The sequence below is a fragment of the Myodes glareolus genome, chromosome 16 (assembly GCF_982192425.1).
Source record: "Myodes glareolus chromosome 16, mMyoGla1.1, whole genome shotgun sequence".
Taxonomy (NCBI): Eukaryota; Metazoa; Chordata; class Mammalia; order Rodentia; family Cricetidae; genus Myodes; species Myodes glareolus.
Window position 1 is genome coordinate 61,958,823 of NC_142041.1, and position 15,264 is coordinate 61,974,086.

At 40.8% G+C, this 15,264-nt stretch overlaps 2 protein-coding genes across 10 annotated transcripts in view; one reads left to right on the top strand and one right to left on the bottom strand.

The window, feature by feature from the left end:
• Stau2 (staufen double-stranded RNA binding protein 2) overlaps positions 1–15,264 on the bottom strand; it is a 305,215-nt gene that overhangs the window by 112,009 nt on the left and 177,942 nt on the right. For all 9 annotated transcript variants that reach the window (XM_085677373.2, XM_085677369.2, XM_085677375.2 and 6 more), the window contains one exon: positions 1,469–1,776. In XM_085677373.2, coding sequence (XP_085533499.1) covers positions 1,469–1,776 — 308 coding nt within the window. The remainder of the gene's footprint in view (positions 1–1,468; positions 1,777–15,264) is intronic.
• Ly96 (lymphocyte antigen 96) overlaps positions 1–15,264 on the top strand; it is a 415,901-nt gene that overhangs the window by 24,565 nt on the left and 376,072 nt on the right. The gene's annotated exons all lie outside the window — the stretch shown is intronic.

A 15,264-nucleotide genomic window follows, 5' to 3' on the forward strand; every position in this document is an offset into this window, starting at 1 on the left:
GAGTTTAAGGAATCAGAAGGGATCTGAGAAGTAAGAAAACCAAACTGAACATGCGAAATACTCCCAACACATGATCTTCGTTCTCACTATAAACGACCCTGGGAGACGTTCATAACACATGATCGTTCTGCACAATACAGAGCTTCTAGAACATTTCTACAAGAAAGTCCAGGTTTTGGTCTTGAGGGGAAGAATAGATGGAGGGGGTGAAAGAGTGAAATGTAGGGAGTCGTAGCTTCTCACACGGAGGCGAGCTGCAGTTCTATCCAGCAGGCTGGCGGCTGGATTTCAGCACACAGCTTTCAAGGCAACTAACTACCAGCCAGCACACCAGCTTCCCTTCCACGGTAACAATTCTTTTAAAAGCTTTCATAAAGGAGTGTTGGTTTTGTAGGGTATTTTTCCCACAAAAGGGAACAAAAACTAAACAGAGGAGAAGCTTCACTCCCAAATCAGCACATGATCCAGTACAGCTGACAGTCATTATTATACCTCAAACAACTAGAAAGCATTTCTACTACTGTCAGTCCCACATTTAATGAATCAGAAGGTAACAGACTTCAAGGATGCTGAACCTTAAAAATGTACCTGCATTATTACTCACTGTAGAATGGAAAATTTAAAACTGCTTTTAAATCAAATCATCAGCAGAAAACTCAACCATAATTGTAAAAAGAGGGAAAATGATGTAAAACACCAACACCCCATGTCTCAAGGCAAAACTCTGTGGGAAACAAAGTGAGAAGACAGACACAGCAAACAATGCTCTCCAGCTGTCTGAGGTGTAACACCGAGCGTCTGCTGTCCTGGGTCATGTGCTGAGCCAGGAGGGGCAGAAGCACCACAGCTGGATGTGGTGAGCTCAACCAGCACACAGCTCAACTGCGTGCATGGATTTGGAACGAAGCTTCTCCTCTTATTTATTCTCTGTCCCTTTTCGGGGAAAATACCCTACAAAACTAATACTCCTTTATAGTTATGAGAGCTTTTAAAAGAATTGATAGCTGTGGGACGGGAAGCTCATGTGTGCTGGTTGGTAGTTGTCTTGAAAGTTGTGTGCCGAAATCTAACTGCCAATCGACTGGATGGAACTGCAGCTTTTCAACTGGAAGACAGGATAGACGAGGAAGGACGGGAGGGAAGGATGGAGGGATGGAGGGAGAGGAGAAGAGGAGAGGGGGAGAAGAGAGGAAGTGAGGGAGAGGGAGAGAGTGAATGAGAGTATAATGTGAATATGAATATGGAAGAGAGTCAGGCAGCAACAGTTTCTGGACAGAAGTGAGAGAAAGCGAGGCATGTGCTGTGGCTCTCTTTCTTCTGTTTTCTGTGTTCCTAAATAATTTACAATGTAAGCGGCATGGAAGCCACATTAGCAGGCAAAAGTGAGCCTTCTGATGGACAGAGATGAAGGATTGGGGCTAATGGATTGTTTTACTTTCTCTTTTTGTTTTTTTCTTGTCAATCATACCTGAAAGCCTTGAATCCTTGCTAAATATTCCAGCTGTTTTGAAGGCTGTACTGGAGAACAAGGGGGAGTAGGAGAACTTCCTTTTAAACCTATGGCTTCAGCTGTAGGAGATGTTCCACTCATAAGGAGTTCCCTGGCAACTGTGGCTGAACTAGCCGATGAGGGAGACATGCTGAAGAAAGAACTTGAAGGTTGGTTCATATCTTTGGGTGACAGGTAGCCTAGAGTCGTGCCAGAGGTCACTCTGTGGCGGCTGGCTTCCATCTCTTGATAAACATCAGGAGAAAGATGAAGAATTCCTTTTGGAGCTATGAATAAAATAAAGGCACGGTGTTAATACACTTAAACTAATGAAAACAGAAACACTTTACAGCATTATTAAGTCAGTGGCTTCCTTTGCTACAGTGAAAAAGGAACGAGAAACTGCCCATTAATGAGAGGACTGGGAATGAGCACCGTCTTCACCCTGAAGCTCAAGATCTTGTACCTCATGTAAAAGAGGAAACACCCCCAAATACTGAGGTAAAATCAAGACAGCCTCAGTTCAGATATCATTTCAGAGACAAACCTAAATGTCCAGTGGCCTACTGCCCCTCCACATGGGTATCCCACAGACAACTCTGGACATTGAAGTTTTTATTTTTTCAAGATCTTACTTTTCCCCCAACATTTATTGATTATTTAGGAATTTCACACAGTGCACCCCATAACACTCGCTTTCAATTCGTCCCAGGTTCACCCACCCACCCACCCATGTCCCCTCACAAAAATGAAAAAATAAAAAAGAAAAAAATACACAAGTTCAATTTGTGTTGCCCATATACTTACGGAGCATGGTCAATCTCCCAGTGGCCAGCCCCTTAAAGATAACTGAGTCCTTCCCCATCCCATACTCCACCAGAAGTCATCAACTGTGAAAAGCTACTTCTTACACATCCCTATCACATTTTTTTAAGGACTCTCTTCAATTGCTTCCTGTCTAGACTATTTCTCTTTCGGGAGTAGGGTGGGGAAGGTTGTCACAAAAGCCTTCAATGTCTCTCTTTGTCAATTATGAGTCTGCAATCATTGATACCACTGTACAAGAAGCTTCCTTGCCCAAAACAGTCAACTGGAGCATGGATAGTGGACGTCTACATTGTTTCCAGTGGCAGCAGATCCAAGAACCTCAACAAGGTCCCAGTGACACCATGGAACACGGACTCCAAAATGACCTCCAGCAGCAGGATGGACCAGACACCAACATGACCTCAGGCGGCAGCAGAGCAGACTCCCCAGAGCTGCTAAAAGGTCCCACAGGTATCGCTGCTGCCATCTTGAATCATAAATTCTTTTTATTTTAAATTATACTTATGTATTTGGAAGGAGACCAGAGAGGGTGTTGGAACCCTAGAACTGCAGTTACAGGCAGTTGTGGGCCACCTGATATGGATGCTAGGCACCTAACTCAGGTCTTCCATAAGAGTATTAAATACTTTAAACCACCGAGCCATCTCTCCAGACATGAAAGCTTTTCAACTGTTAGTTCTGGGTTAGGTTAGAAAAAGTGGCTATTACAACCTTTACCTTTCTCTCTTCTCAATGGCTCTGGGTGGCTGAGTATGCCGCATCCATTAACATTCTCAGACATGCTAAACAGAGATCAGCCATCTGAATGGACCTCAGAAGAGCTGAGGTAATGGCATGTGATCATCTTTTTCCCTTCTTAGGAAGAATCTTGGAGCTGGTTCTTGGGTTGCCTCAGCTCTAAGAACAATGCCACAGACTAGATACACAGCACAAAGATATTTAATTTTGCGCTACCACTTTTGGTACAAGTAGTGTCACATGGCTGTTTCCATGCCTGCCTGGGGTTCAGGAGCCTCTCTGACTAGCTTCTAGGTTTTTCATCAACGGAACATGCCCATGTATGTATTCTTGCAAGTTAGTATGTTTGTGGAGATAAAAAGGGTCCAGGGCTTCACAGTCTAGATCATTCTCTTGCTTTCATCATGCACTGGTTTACCATCACTGACACTACAGTGTCTGAACATTTTCAGATGACACAGGAAGTCCTTCTGACTCCTACCATATTCTTTATGAAGAGCCTAGACTCCAGACGCACATTCCGATTGTCCAGGCTGAGGACTATACACACATGTACACGCATTTTCCTCCACTCCCTCACTGCTCCTAACTTCAGTTCTAACTGATGTGGTTCTGGGCATTGTGCCAATAATACTGTCTGGCTTGAAGTCATTGACAACTGGTTAGGGCAAGAAAATGAAATAGATCTCAGGTCCAGGAGTGAGGAGAGAACTAGGGCAGATGGAGATCACGGACATGGTACCAGCCTGGAGAGTTTGTGCGGCAATCACCCTCCGACAGTGTCTAACAGTTCTCACCACCAGATACAGAGAGAGTGAAAGCTGCAATGGTGAAGGCAAGGTTCCTGGATCCCGATTCTGAGAGCGCAACAAAGCTTTGTGCGCTCACACAACTGAACCAGCTTAAAATATCTACTCAGTTTAATAGGGCTCTTTACACCTTTGGGCTAGTCTTCAAGTTCTGTATTAATAAGTGCTAATATTTTTCAATTTTAAAGAAATTTTGATTTTAAACATGTGAAGAAAAAAGGAACTGGAGAAAATACAGCAAAATCTCCACAGGCAGCAGAAGACAAATCTGAGACAAACAAAGATGACTTCAGTCCTTCTCATCTACGTACCTTCTACTTGTTGTACCTTCAAGAGAAGTCAAGTCCAAGACTATTACATGAATTCTTTGTCTACAAAATAACACTTCTGCACTAATGTTAAAAGCATGGCATTTTTGGTTATATGAACTATTGTTCTTAAAGCAGTTCCAGGTTTGGGGTAGGAAACAGCTTAGTGGTCGAGTTCTACCCAGTACCACATGAAAAAAAGAATCCACACTGCTGCACGTTGAATTTGTTTCTGATTTTGGCAACTATAGACATAATGATGAGCATTCCTGCAGTTAGATCCTTGTTCACATGAACATTTGCTTCCTTTAAGTGGAAACAGAATTCTAACTCACAGGCTATGCACTTCAGATTCTTTCTTTTGTTTTACATTACTGAAGTGCCCTCCAAATAAACTGTTCTCATTTCACATTCCCACAGAAATATCTGAAAGTGTCTTATTTCCTACTCTGGACTCGATATTGTACTTGAAGAACATTCCCTTTTATTAACAGTGACGGGGCAGGTCAGTGGTTGCCTGGGCGTGGAGCTGTCAAGAGTGGCAGACTACAGAGGGCACAAGGAAATGTTGGGGGAGGTAGAAACGCTCACGTCACAGGCTTATAAACAAAGTGTACCTGCACATACAGTTCATCACACTTCAATTAACATTATGGAAATATTTTCACAGTCTCATTCTGAGATTCCGAGAGGTAGGATCGCCATTTCAAACTGAGGTAAAGATTAGGAAGGAATTCTTGGCAGGAGTAGATTTTTCTCATTCAAAATAAACAGCTAGAGGCAGGACTGAACCAGCGACCTAAGCCAGAGCAGGCCTGAGGCAGCAAACTCCACAGGAGCAGGATTGAGTCTGACCTGGGCCAGAATGGGCCTGGGACAGTAAACTCCATGGGAGCAGAAGTGGAACCAGACCAGGGACATTTGTGGAAGAGGACTGGGCCAGTGACCAGGGCCAGAGCAGGCCTGAGGCAGCGCGTTCCATGGGAACAGGTACAGGGGAGCAACTGCTGAGCAAGTGGGTCAGAGTCAGAGACTGCTGTGTGTCTGGGTGTGATCTGGAACCTTCAAGGGAGTAGACCTAAGCCAGGAAACCTGTGGGTCCAAGCATGAGTCTGGAACCTCCTTAGTAACTAGGCCTGAACCAAGACTTCTGCAGGTCTGGGTGTGAGTCTGGGACCTTCAAGGGAGTAGGCAGGAACAAGAGACCTCTGTGGGTTCAGGCATGAGTCTAGGACCTCTGAAAAAGTGGTCCTGGGCCAGGACCTCTGCAGGTCTGGGCATTGGTCTGGGACCTCCAAGAGAGTAGGGAGGAACAAGAAACCTCTGTGGTCCAGGTGTGAGTCTGGGACCTCAGAGGGAGTAGACTGGAGCCAGAGACCTTTGCGGGACCAAACCAAAGGAAGGGAAATCCGCAGGAGCAGATCCAGACCAGGGACATTTACAGAAACAGGTCTGAGCCAGGAACCTAGGCCAGAGCAAGCCTGAGACAGCGAACTCCATGGAAGCAGAGAAAATCCCATGAGTACTGAGCGACATCCAAGAACACAGAGTGACCAACAAGGTAACTAGAACTGTGGCACTGACTGCACCATGAGGAACAATGATCTGAGCCTTGGATCCACTGGCACCTGGAAAATTAATCACCAGAGTCATAGACAGCCCAAACCACACCAAATTAGAGGAAACAATGAGTAGACATGGCAAGAACACACACAACACCACAAAGAGTAACACAACACCAGTAAAATCTAGTGACCCTACAACAGCAAGACTTGAACAACCAAATATAGATGAAGCAGAAGAAAATGACCTAAAAAAATAACTTCAAGAGAACATTTGAGACTCTTAAAGAGGAAATGAAAAATTCTCTGAAAGAAATGGAGAGAAAGACAAACCAAAAATTGGAAGACATCAACAAATCCCTTAAAGAAAACCAAGAAAAAGCAATCAAACATGTGAAAGAAACTATTCAGGACTTGAAAATTGAAATAGAGACAATAAATAAAACACAAGCTGAAAGAATTATAGAAACAGAAATTATGAAAAAATAATCAGGAACCACAAATGCAAGCATAAACAGCAGAATACAAGAGGTGGAAGAGAGAATCTCAAGCACTGAAGATAAAATAGAGAAAATAGACTTATCAGTCAAAGAAAACATTAAATCTAACAAAAACTTAACACAAAATATCCAGGAAATATGAGACACCATGAAAAGACCAAACCTAAGAATAATAAATAGGTATAGAAGGAGAAGAAGTTCAACTCAAAAGCATAGGAAATATATTTAACAAATACATAGAAGAAAACTTTCCCAACCTAAAGAAAGATATGCCTATGAAGATACAAGAAGCTTACAGAATACCAAATAGACTGGATAAAAAAAAGTCCCCTCACCACATAATAATAAAAACACTAAACATACAGAATAAAGAAAGAATATTAAGAACTGCTAAGGATAAAGGCCAAGTAGCATATAAAGGCAGACCTATCAGAATACACCTGACTTCTCAATGGAGACAATGAAAGCCAGAAGGTCATGGTCAAGCATTACGTAGACATTAAGAGACCACGGATACCAGCCCAGACCACTATACCCAGCAAAACTGTCAGTCACCATAGAAAGACAAAACAAGATATTCCATGACAAAATCATATTTAACCAATATCTAGCCACAAACCCAACACTACACAAAGTATTAGAAGGAAAACTTCAACCCAAGGAAGTTGGTTACATCAACAAAAACACAGACAATTGATGGTCTCACAGCAACAAACCCCAAAGAAGGGGAAAACACACAAATTAACATCACCAACAATGAAAATTAAGTTAACAGGAGATAGCAATCACTGGTCATTAATATCCCTTAACATAAAATGGACTCAACTCATCTATAAAAAGACACAGGCTAACAGACTGGATATGAAAACAGAATCTATCCTTCCGCTGAACACAAGAAACACACCTCAACCTCAAAGACAGACATCACCTCATAGTAAAGGGTTGGGGAAAAAAATTTCCATTTAGATGGACCTAAGAAACAAGCTGGTGTAGCTACCCTAATATCTAACAAAACAGACTTCAAACTAAAATTAATCAAAAGAAACAAAGAAGAACATTTCATATTATTCACAGAAAAAAATCCATCAAGAGGAAATCTCAATACTGAACATCTATGCCCCAAATACAAGGGTACTCTCATATGTAAAAGAAACACTTCTAAAGTTTAAATCATGCATTAAACGACACACACTAATAGTGGGAAACTTCAACACTCCACTCTCACAATTGGACAGGTCAGTCAGACAAAAAAAATTAACAGAGAAATAAGGGAACTAACATGTTATGACTCAAATGGACTTAGTAGACATCTACAAAATATTTCATCCAAACATAAAAGAATAAACTTTCTTCTCAACGCTTCATGGAACCTTCTCAAAAACTGACCACATACTGGGTTACAAAACAAACCTCAACAGATACAAAAAACTGGAATAACCCCATGTATCTTATCAGATCACCATGGCTTAAAATTAGAATTCAACAGCAACACTAATTCCAGAAAGCCTACAGTCACATGGAAATTAACCAGTGTTCACCTGAATTATCAGTGGGCCAAGAAAGAAATAAAGGAAGAATTAAAGACTTCCTAAAATTCAATGAAAATGACCACACAACACATCCAAATTTATGGGACACAATGAAAGCAGTGTTAAGAAGAAAGTTCATAACACTAAATACCTACATAAAGAAGCTAAAAAAATCCCATAGTAGTGAATTAACAGAACAATTGAAAACTTTAAAACAAATAGAAGCAAACACACCCAAGAGAATTAGATGGCAGGAATTAATAAAATTGAGAGCTGAAATCAAACACAATAGAAACAAAGAAAACAATGCAAAAAAATCAATGAGACAAAGAGTTGGTTCTTCGAGAAAATCAACAAATTAGACAAACCTTTATCCAAACTAACCAAAAGGCAGAGAGAGAATATACAAATTAACAAAATTAGAAATGAAAAGGGGGACATAACAACAGACACAGAAGAAATCCAGAGAATCATCAGGTCATATTTTGAAAACCTGTACTGCACAAAATTGGAAAACTTAAAGGAAATGGATTACTTTCTGGATAAATATCACTTACCAAAATTAAATCAAGGCCAGATAAGCAAATTAAACAGACCTATAACTGCTGAAGAAATAGAAACAGTCATCAAAAGTCTCCCAACCAAAAAAAGCCCAGAACCAGATGGTTTCAGCAGAGAATTCTACAAGATTTTTAAAGAACTAATACCAATACTCCTCAAGTTGTTCCACATAATAGAAACAGAAGGAACATTGCCAAACTCCTTTTATGAGGTTACAATTACTGATACCCAAACTATATAAAGACATTACTAAGAAAGAAAACAACAGACCTATCTTACTCATGAACATTAATGCAAAAATACTAAATAAAATATTGGCAAATCAAATCCAAGAACACATCAGAACCATCATCCACCATGATCAAGTTGGCTTCATCCCAGAGATGCAGGGATGGTTCAACATACGAAAATCTGTCAATGTGATCCAAAATATAAACAAGCTTAAAAATAAAAACCACATGATCATCTCCTTAGATGCCAAAAAAGCTTTCGACAAAATACAACATCCCTTCATGATAAAGGTCTTGGAGAGAGCAGGGATACAAGGAACATACCTAAACTTAATAAAGGTAATATACAGCAAGCCAACAGCCAACATCAAACTAAATGGAGAGATACTCACAGTGATCCCACTGAAATCACGAACAAGATAAGGTTGTTCACTCTCTCCATACTTATTCAATATAGTTCTTGAGGACCTAGCTAGAGCAATATGATACCAAAAGGATATCAAGGGGATACAAATTGGAAAAGAAGAAGTCAAACTCTCACTATTTTCTGATGATACGATAGTTTATACAAGGTACCCCAAACATTCTACTAAGAAACATTTACAATTCATTAACACTTTCAGCAATGTAGCAGGATACAAGATTAACTCAAAAAAAGTCAGTAGCCCCCCTGTACTCAGATGATAAAAGGGTTGAGAAAGAAATCAGAGAAACATCACCCTTCACAATAGCCACAAATAGCATAAAGTATCTCGGGGTAACTCTAACCAAACAACTGGAAGACTTGTATGACAAGAACTTTAAAACTTTGATGAAAAAAAATGAAGAAGACTCCAGAAAGTGGAAAGATCTCCCATGCTCTTGGGTACATAGAATGAACACAGTAAAAATGGCAAGCTTACCAAAAGCAATCTACAGATTCAACGCAAGGCCCATCAAAATCCCAGCAAAATTCTTCACAGAATAAGAAACAACAGTACTCAATTTTATATGGAAAAGCAAAAAACCCAAGATAGCCAAAACAATCTTGTACAATAAAAGAACTTCTGGAGGCATCACAATCTCCGACCTCAAACTCTACTACAGAGCTACAGTACTGAAAACAGCCTGGTATTGGCATAAGAACAGACAAGAGGACCAATGGAACTGAATCAAAGACCCACACACATTTGAACACATGATTTTTGACAAAGAAGTAAAAAATATCAAATGGAAGAAAGAAAGCATATTGAACAAATGGTGCTGGCACAACTGGATATCAACATGTAGAAGAATGAAAATAGACAAATATCTAACACCACATGCACAAAACTCAAGTCCAAATGGATCAAAGACTTCAACATAAAGCCAGCCACACTGAACCTCATAGAAGAGAAAGTGAGAAGTACATTGAACGCATTGGCACAGGAGACCACTTCCTAAATATAACCCCAGTAGCACAGACACTGAGAGAAACAATTAATAAATGGGACCTCCTGAAGCTGAAAAGCTTCTATAAAGCAAAGGACACAGTCAACAAGACAAAATGACAGCCTACAGAATGGGAAAAGATCTTTAGTAACCCCACATCAGACAGAGGGCTGATCTCCAAATTATACAAAGAACTCAAGAAAATGGTCACCAAAAGAACAAATAATCCAATAAAAAAAAAAAATGGAGTACAGACCTAAACAGAGAACTCTCAACAGAGGAATCTAAAATGGCTGAAAGACACTTAAGGAAATGTTCAACATCCTTAGTCTTCAGAGAAATGCAAACCAAAACAACTCTGAGATTCCATCTTACACCTGTAAGAATAGCCAAGATCAAAAACACTGATGACAACTTATGCTAGAGAGGTTGTAGGGTAAAGGGAACATTCCTGCATTGCTGGTGGGAACGCAAGCTGGTACAGCCCCTTTGGATGTCAGTGTGGCGATTTCTAAGAAAATTAGGAATAATCTTCCTCAAGACCCAGTAATACCACTTTTGGGTAAATATCCAAAGGATGCTTAATTGTGCCACAAGGACACGTGCTCATCTATGTTCACAGCAGCATTGTTTGTCATAGCCAGAACCTGGAAACAACCTAAATGCCCTTCAAACTGAAGAATGGATAAGGAAAATGTGGTACATTTACACAATGGAGTACTACACAGCAGAAAAAATGTCATCTTGATTTTGCAGGAAAATGGATGGAGGTAGAAACCATCATTTTGAGTGAGGTAACCCAGACCTGGAAAAACAACTGTCATATGAACTCACTCATAGGTGGTTTTTAAACATAAAGCAAAGAAAACCAGCCTACACAAACTCAGAGAACCTAAACAACAATGAGGTCCCTAAGAGAGTCATACACGGATCTAATCTACAAGGGAAGTAGAAAAAGACAAGATCTCCTGAGTAAATTCGGAGTCTAGGGACCTTGGGAGAGGGATGAAGGGGAGGAGAGAGGAAGGGAGGGGAGCAGAGAAAAATGTAGAGCTCAATAAAAATCAATTAAAAAAGAAAATATTTTTAACTTGATTAAGTGAAATGCTACTATTCCTCCATCCTTTTTTACTATCTGCACACACATTATATATAATTCTTTTTAAGTAATTTAAATTCTATAACTCTAACTTATATACTTAGTTCAGTAAGTCAAGAAATAAGAAAGGTGGAGGATGGGGAGGGGATCTTGGAGAAATCAAAGAGAAATGAATACAATCAACACACATTGTATAACTTGTCAAAGAACTAATAATAATAAATAAATTCAAGACAAAAAGAGAAAGCAATCAAAAATGTTAAAATATCATTACTTCAGATTGAAGGTTTCTTAGTTTTTCTTTTACACAGGATCCTTCTACGTATCCCTGGCTGGCCCCAAGGGTTAGCCAACCTGCCTCTGCCCACTGAACACTGGGATTATAGGATTATATTATTGCCCCTGGCTCTCATCCTGTTATTATAAGGCTGCTCTCCAAGAGAAAGACAAAGAAGCAATAAAGATGCTCTCCATCCTCACAGCAGCATCTTAGTGTAAGCGCTCCAAAGGAGTTGTGGTTTCATACTACACACCAAAGTCTCAGCGGAGTTGATTCCTTCCTAGAGTCCACAAAAAAGGGCGGCCACAGACACAAATTTATTTAATTGGTGTTCTGTGTCTGGGTGATTTTAGATTTGAACATTGGGAGCTATGTAGATCAAACAAAATCCAGCTTCTTCATGCTGTGAAATTAAGTTGTTTTTCAATAATATAATGACTCAAAACATAATCAAATAACAATTTAAGATATAGACATTTAAGAATCTTTATATTGTTGTTTAGGTTTCCCAGAAAACTATATTTACATTTCCATTGGGATAAACTAAACACTTCTGCCAAAACAGAGTTCAGTCCATCTACACAGTCATTGCCACTGCACAGAGTTCAACTGTTCACTGTTATCATGGATAAGCTCTTCTTCATGGAACTACCCTAGGTCTGTGTCTTCTCTGAACTCAGCTTTGCTTGTGGACTTAACTAAACCTCACATTCACCTGTTGGGGCTTCTTACATTCCATTACACTCACCCTTTATTTTAAAAGGTCCTGAACCCACTCTCCCCCCATTTACCTTTTGCTCCTGATCTTGCCTTTGATACTCGCACTGTGGGACTTTCTGAATGTAACCACCATGCACAGTGACACTGCTGACATACTACTGGCACTGTTCGAGTATTTCGCTAGCATGACTTAACTCCACAACCACCATGAGCTAGGGCTTATCCTTTTCCTATATTAAAGATGAGAAAGCTGTTGTTAGGCGAATTCATTCAAGGATACCTGGATGTGGTGATTTGAATGTTCCTGGTCTCCATGCTTACATATTTGTTCCAATTGGTAGAATAATTTGGGAAGGTTAGGAGGTGTGGTCTTCTTGGAAGAGATGTATCATTGGAGGTGGGGATTGAAGTCAATAATCTATGACATTCCCAGTAAGATTCTCTTTCTCTGCCTCTTCCTCTCCCTCTCTCTCTGTTCTTTGTGAATCAGATGTAGCCTCTCAGCTACTGCTCTTGTCCTATGCCTGCCCGCCCGCTGCCCGCCTGCTGCCCACCTGCCCTCCTGCCTGCCCGCCTGCCTGTTCGCCTGCCTGCCGCCATGTTCCCTGTCAAGTTGGTCCTGGGTTCACCCTCTGAAACTGTAGGCACCAACAAACTGTTACTCCTACAAATCATCGTGGTCATGGCATCTCTTCACGGCAATAGAAAAGTAACTATAACCGTGAGTAATAAGGAGCAATGTTAGAATTTATAGTAAGAATCTACATAGAATTTTTTTAAAAAAACACCAGTTAAAAGAATAACTACAAAAATAGCAAGCTGAGTGAAAAAGTAAAACAAGCCAACAATGAGAGAGATTTATTTATTTATAATCTCACAAAAAATTTACAACAGCCATGATAAAACTCTTCAATGGGCAAATATAGACATGTAACAGAAGTGAAAAACAAGGAACCTCAGCAAATAGAAAGGTCTGAACAAAGGAGGGGAAAAGATAGGCAGGCTCGTGGCACAGGCCTACAATCCCAGCACTTGGGAGGCAGAGGTGGAAGGAACATATCAAGTTCAGAGTCAGCATGACACAAAGAGAGAGAGGTGGACAAGGGAGAAGAAGAAAGGAAGAAGACAGGCAGGTAGAGAGAAGAGAAGCAGAGAGACAGAGAGACAGACAGACAAGAGACAGATACAGACTATAAGAACCAAATGGAAATTTTAAAACTTACAATAAAATTAAAAGTACATGGATAAGTTCAATAGCTGAGTGGAGGAAGAATGCATCTCATGTGCTCACAGGGACATGGGTCATCACGTCACCCACAGTGTATATGACACTCACCTTTGGGTTATCCTTAACCACCACTGCTACTAGACTATTGCAGTATCACTTATATTCAAAGGAAGGGCTTTAACTGGGGACGAGGTCACACACAATACAGGGAGCAGGGAGAAGGAGGGGGGAAACAACACTAAGGATGCTTGAAAAGACGCAATGAAAATTATTTTTATTTACTTAAAATTACATATAATATATAGATGTGTATGTATACACACACACACAATGAAGATATTTCACTTGGGCAGACAATGCTCACCACTAAGAGAGCCAGACTAACAGAAACTCCCTTTCAAGTTGTTGGTCAGGGGAGTCCAAGATTTTCCTAAAATATTATAGGCTATTGCTGTTGCGCTTGGTTGCCTCCCAGAGGTGAAGACATCATGCACTTGGACAGAGGACTTGAAGGATCCCAATTAAGTCTGATTTGAGAGCCTCCTCCCTGAGGACGAACACTCAGAGCACCGGAAGGGGCCATGCAAGGTTCCAAGGGAGGGAAGCAACCAACTCCCTACCCAACTCGGGCCCTATGAATCACAACGACCAGCATGACAAGGTATCCTGTAGCCAGAGGCTTTTCTGTATCCCACCGGTTCCACAGATGCTTATAAAATGATAACTCAAAGGTATAATATTAATTATAATTGTTTGGCTGATGGCTCAGGTTATTCTTGGCTAGCTCTTACACTTAAATTAACCTACTTCTATTCCTCTGTGTATCACCATGTGGCCTGTGGCTTACCGGTAATGCTCTGGCATCTGACTCCTCCAGCAGCTGCTGGCGTCTCTCTGGACTCTGCCTTCTTTCCCCCTGTATTCAGTTTGGCTTTCCCACCTAGTTATATTCTGCCCTGCCACACTCCAAAACAGCTTTATTTATCAACTAATAAAAGCAACTCATATTTGCAGCATACAGAAGGACTCCCACATCAGTATCCCTAAGGGTGCACTACTGGTACATACACTTGGTATAACCAACAGCTCTCTAAGTGACTTAAGGTTCACTCAATAGGAGGGAAATCATTACTGGCACTGGAAACCTGAACAACTACCTAGGGTTAGTGAGGTCATGGATCTTAGAGAGAACCTACTTTCACCACTTTATTAGACCCTATTTCCTAAATGCATCTTAAAACTTACCTTCAACCCACAGATAAGCATTGTCTCACCTCTCATCAAAGAACCTTCTCTTTGTAGCTGTAACTGTTCAAAATGCAGATAACAACTAAACATAGGATGCACATGCCTAATGCATATGTCAACAGCACAACTCCCACACCTAAGGCCCAAGGACATGGCACAAAAAGAAGCTTGAGGGTTTTAAGAGCCGGGGGACTAGGAAAACTACTATGAGATTGCATCTTCTAGAATAGCAGAAAAGCTTCACTCATGATGCTCAACAATGTGGAAGTCTGCACGAGACCTGAACAAAAATAACTCCAATAGACATGCTAATGTGCAAGGGTGGATATCTCATGGGGCCCCATCCCTACAGAGAAAACTACAACAAAGAGGGAGAGCTGAGGGCAGGAGAGTGATCCCCTGGGGATGAGGGCAGGAGAGTGATCCCCTGGGGATGAGGTTTCCTGGTTGGTTATCAAGCACTACGCGGTCACCCTTGAAAACAAATGCATACAAGCAGCGCTGGTTAGACGCAGCCCACTGTATATACATGTATGCACGCACATAATATAAAACAACTGAGAAAGAGGCTATGATTGGAGGGGACATGGGAGAGATCAGAGGAAGGAAAGAGAAGGGGAAATGATGTAAGCAAAAGGAAACATTTGGACCTAAAACCAAAGAACAGACTAGCTCTGATACTCTGTGGCAAAACTGCAGGTCACATGAGGAAAAACAGCATATTA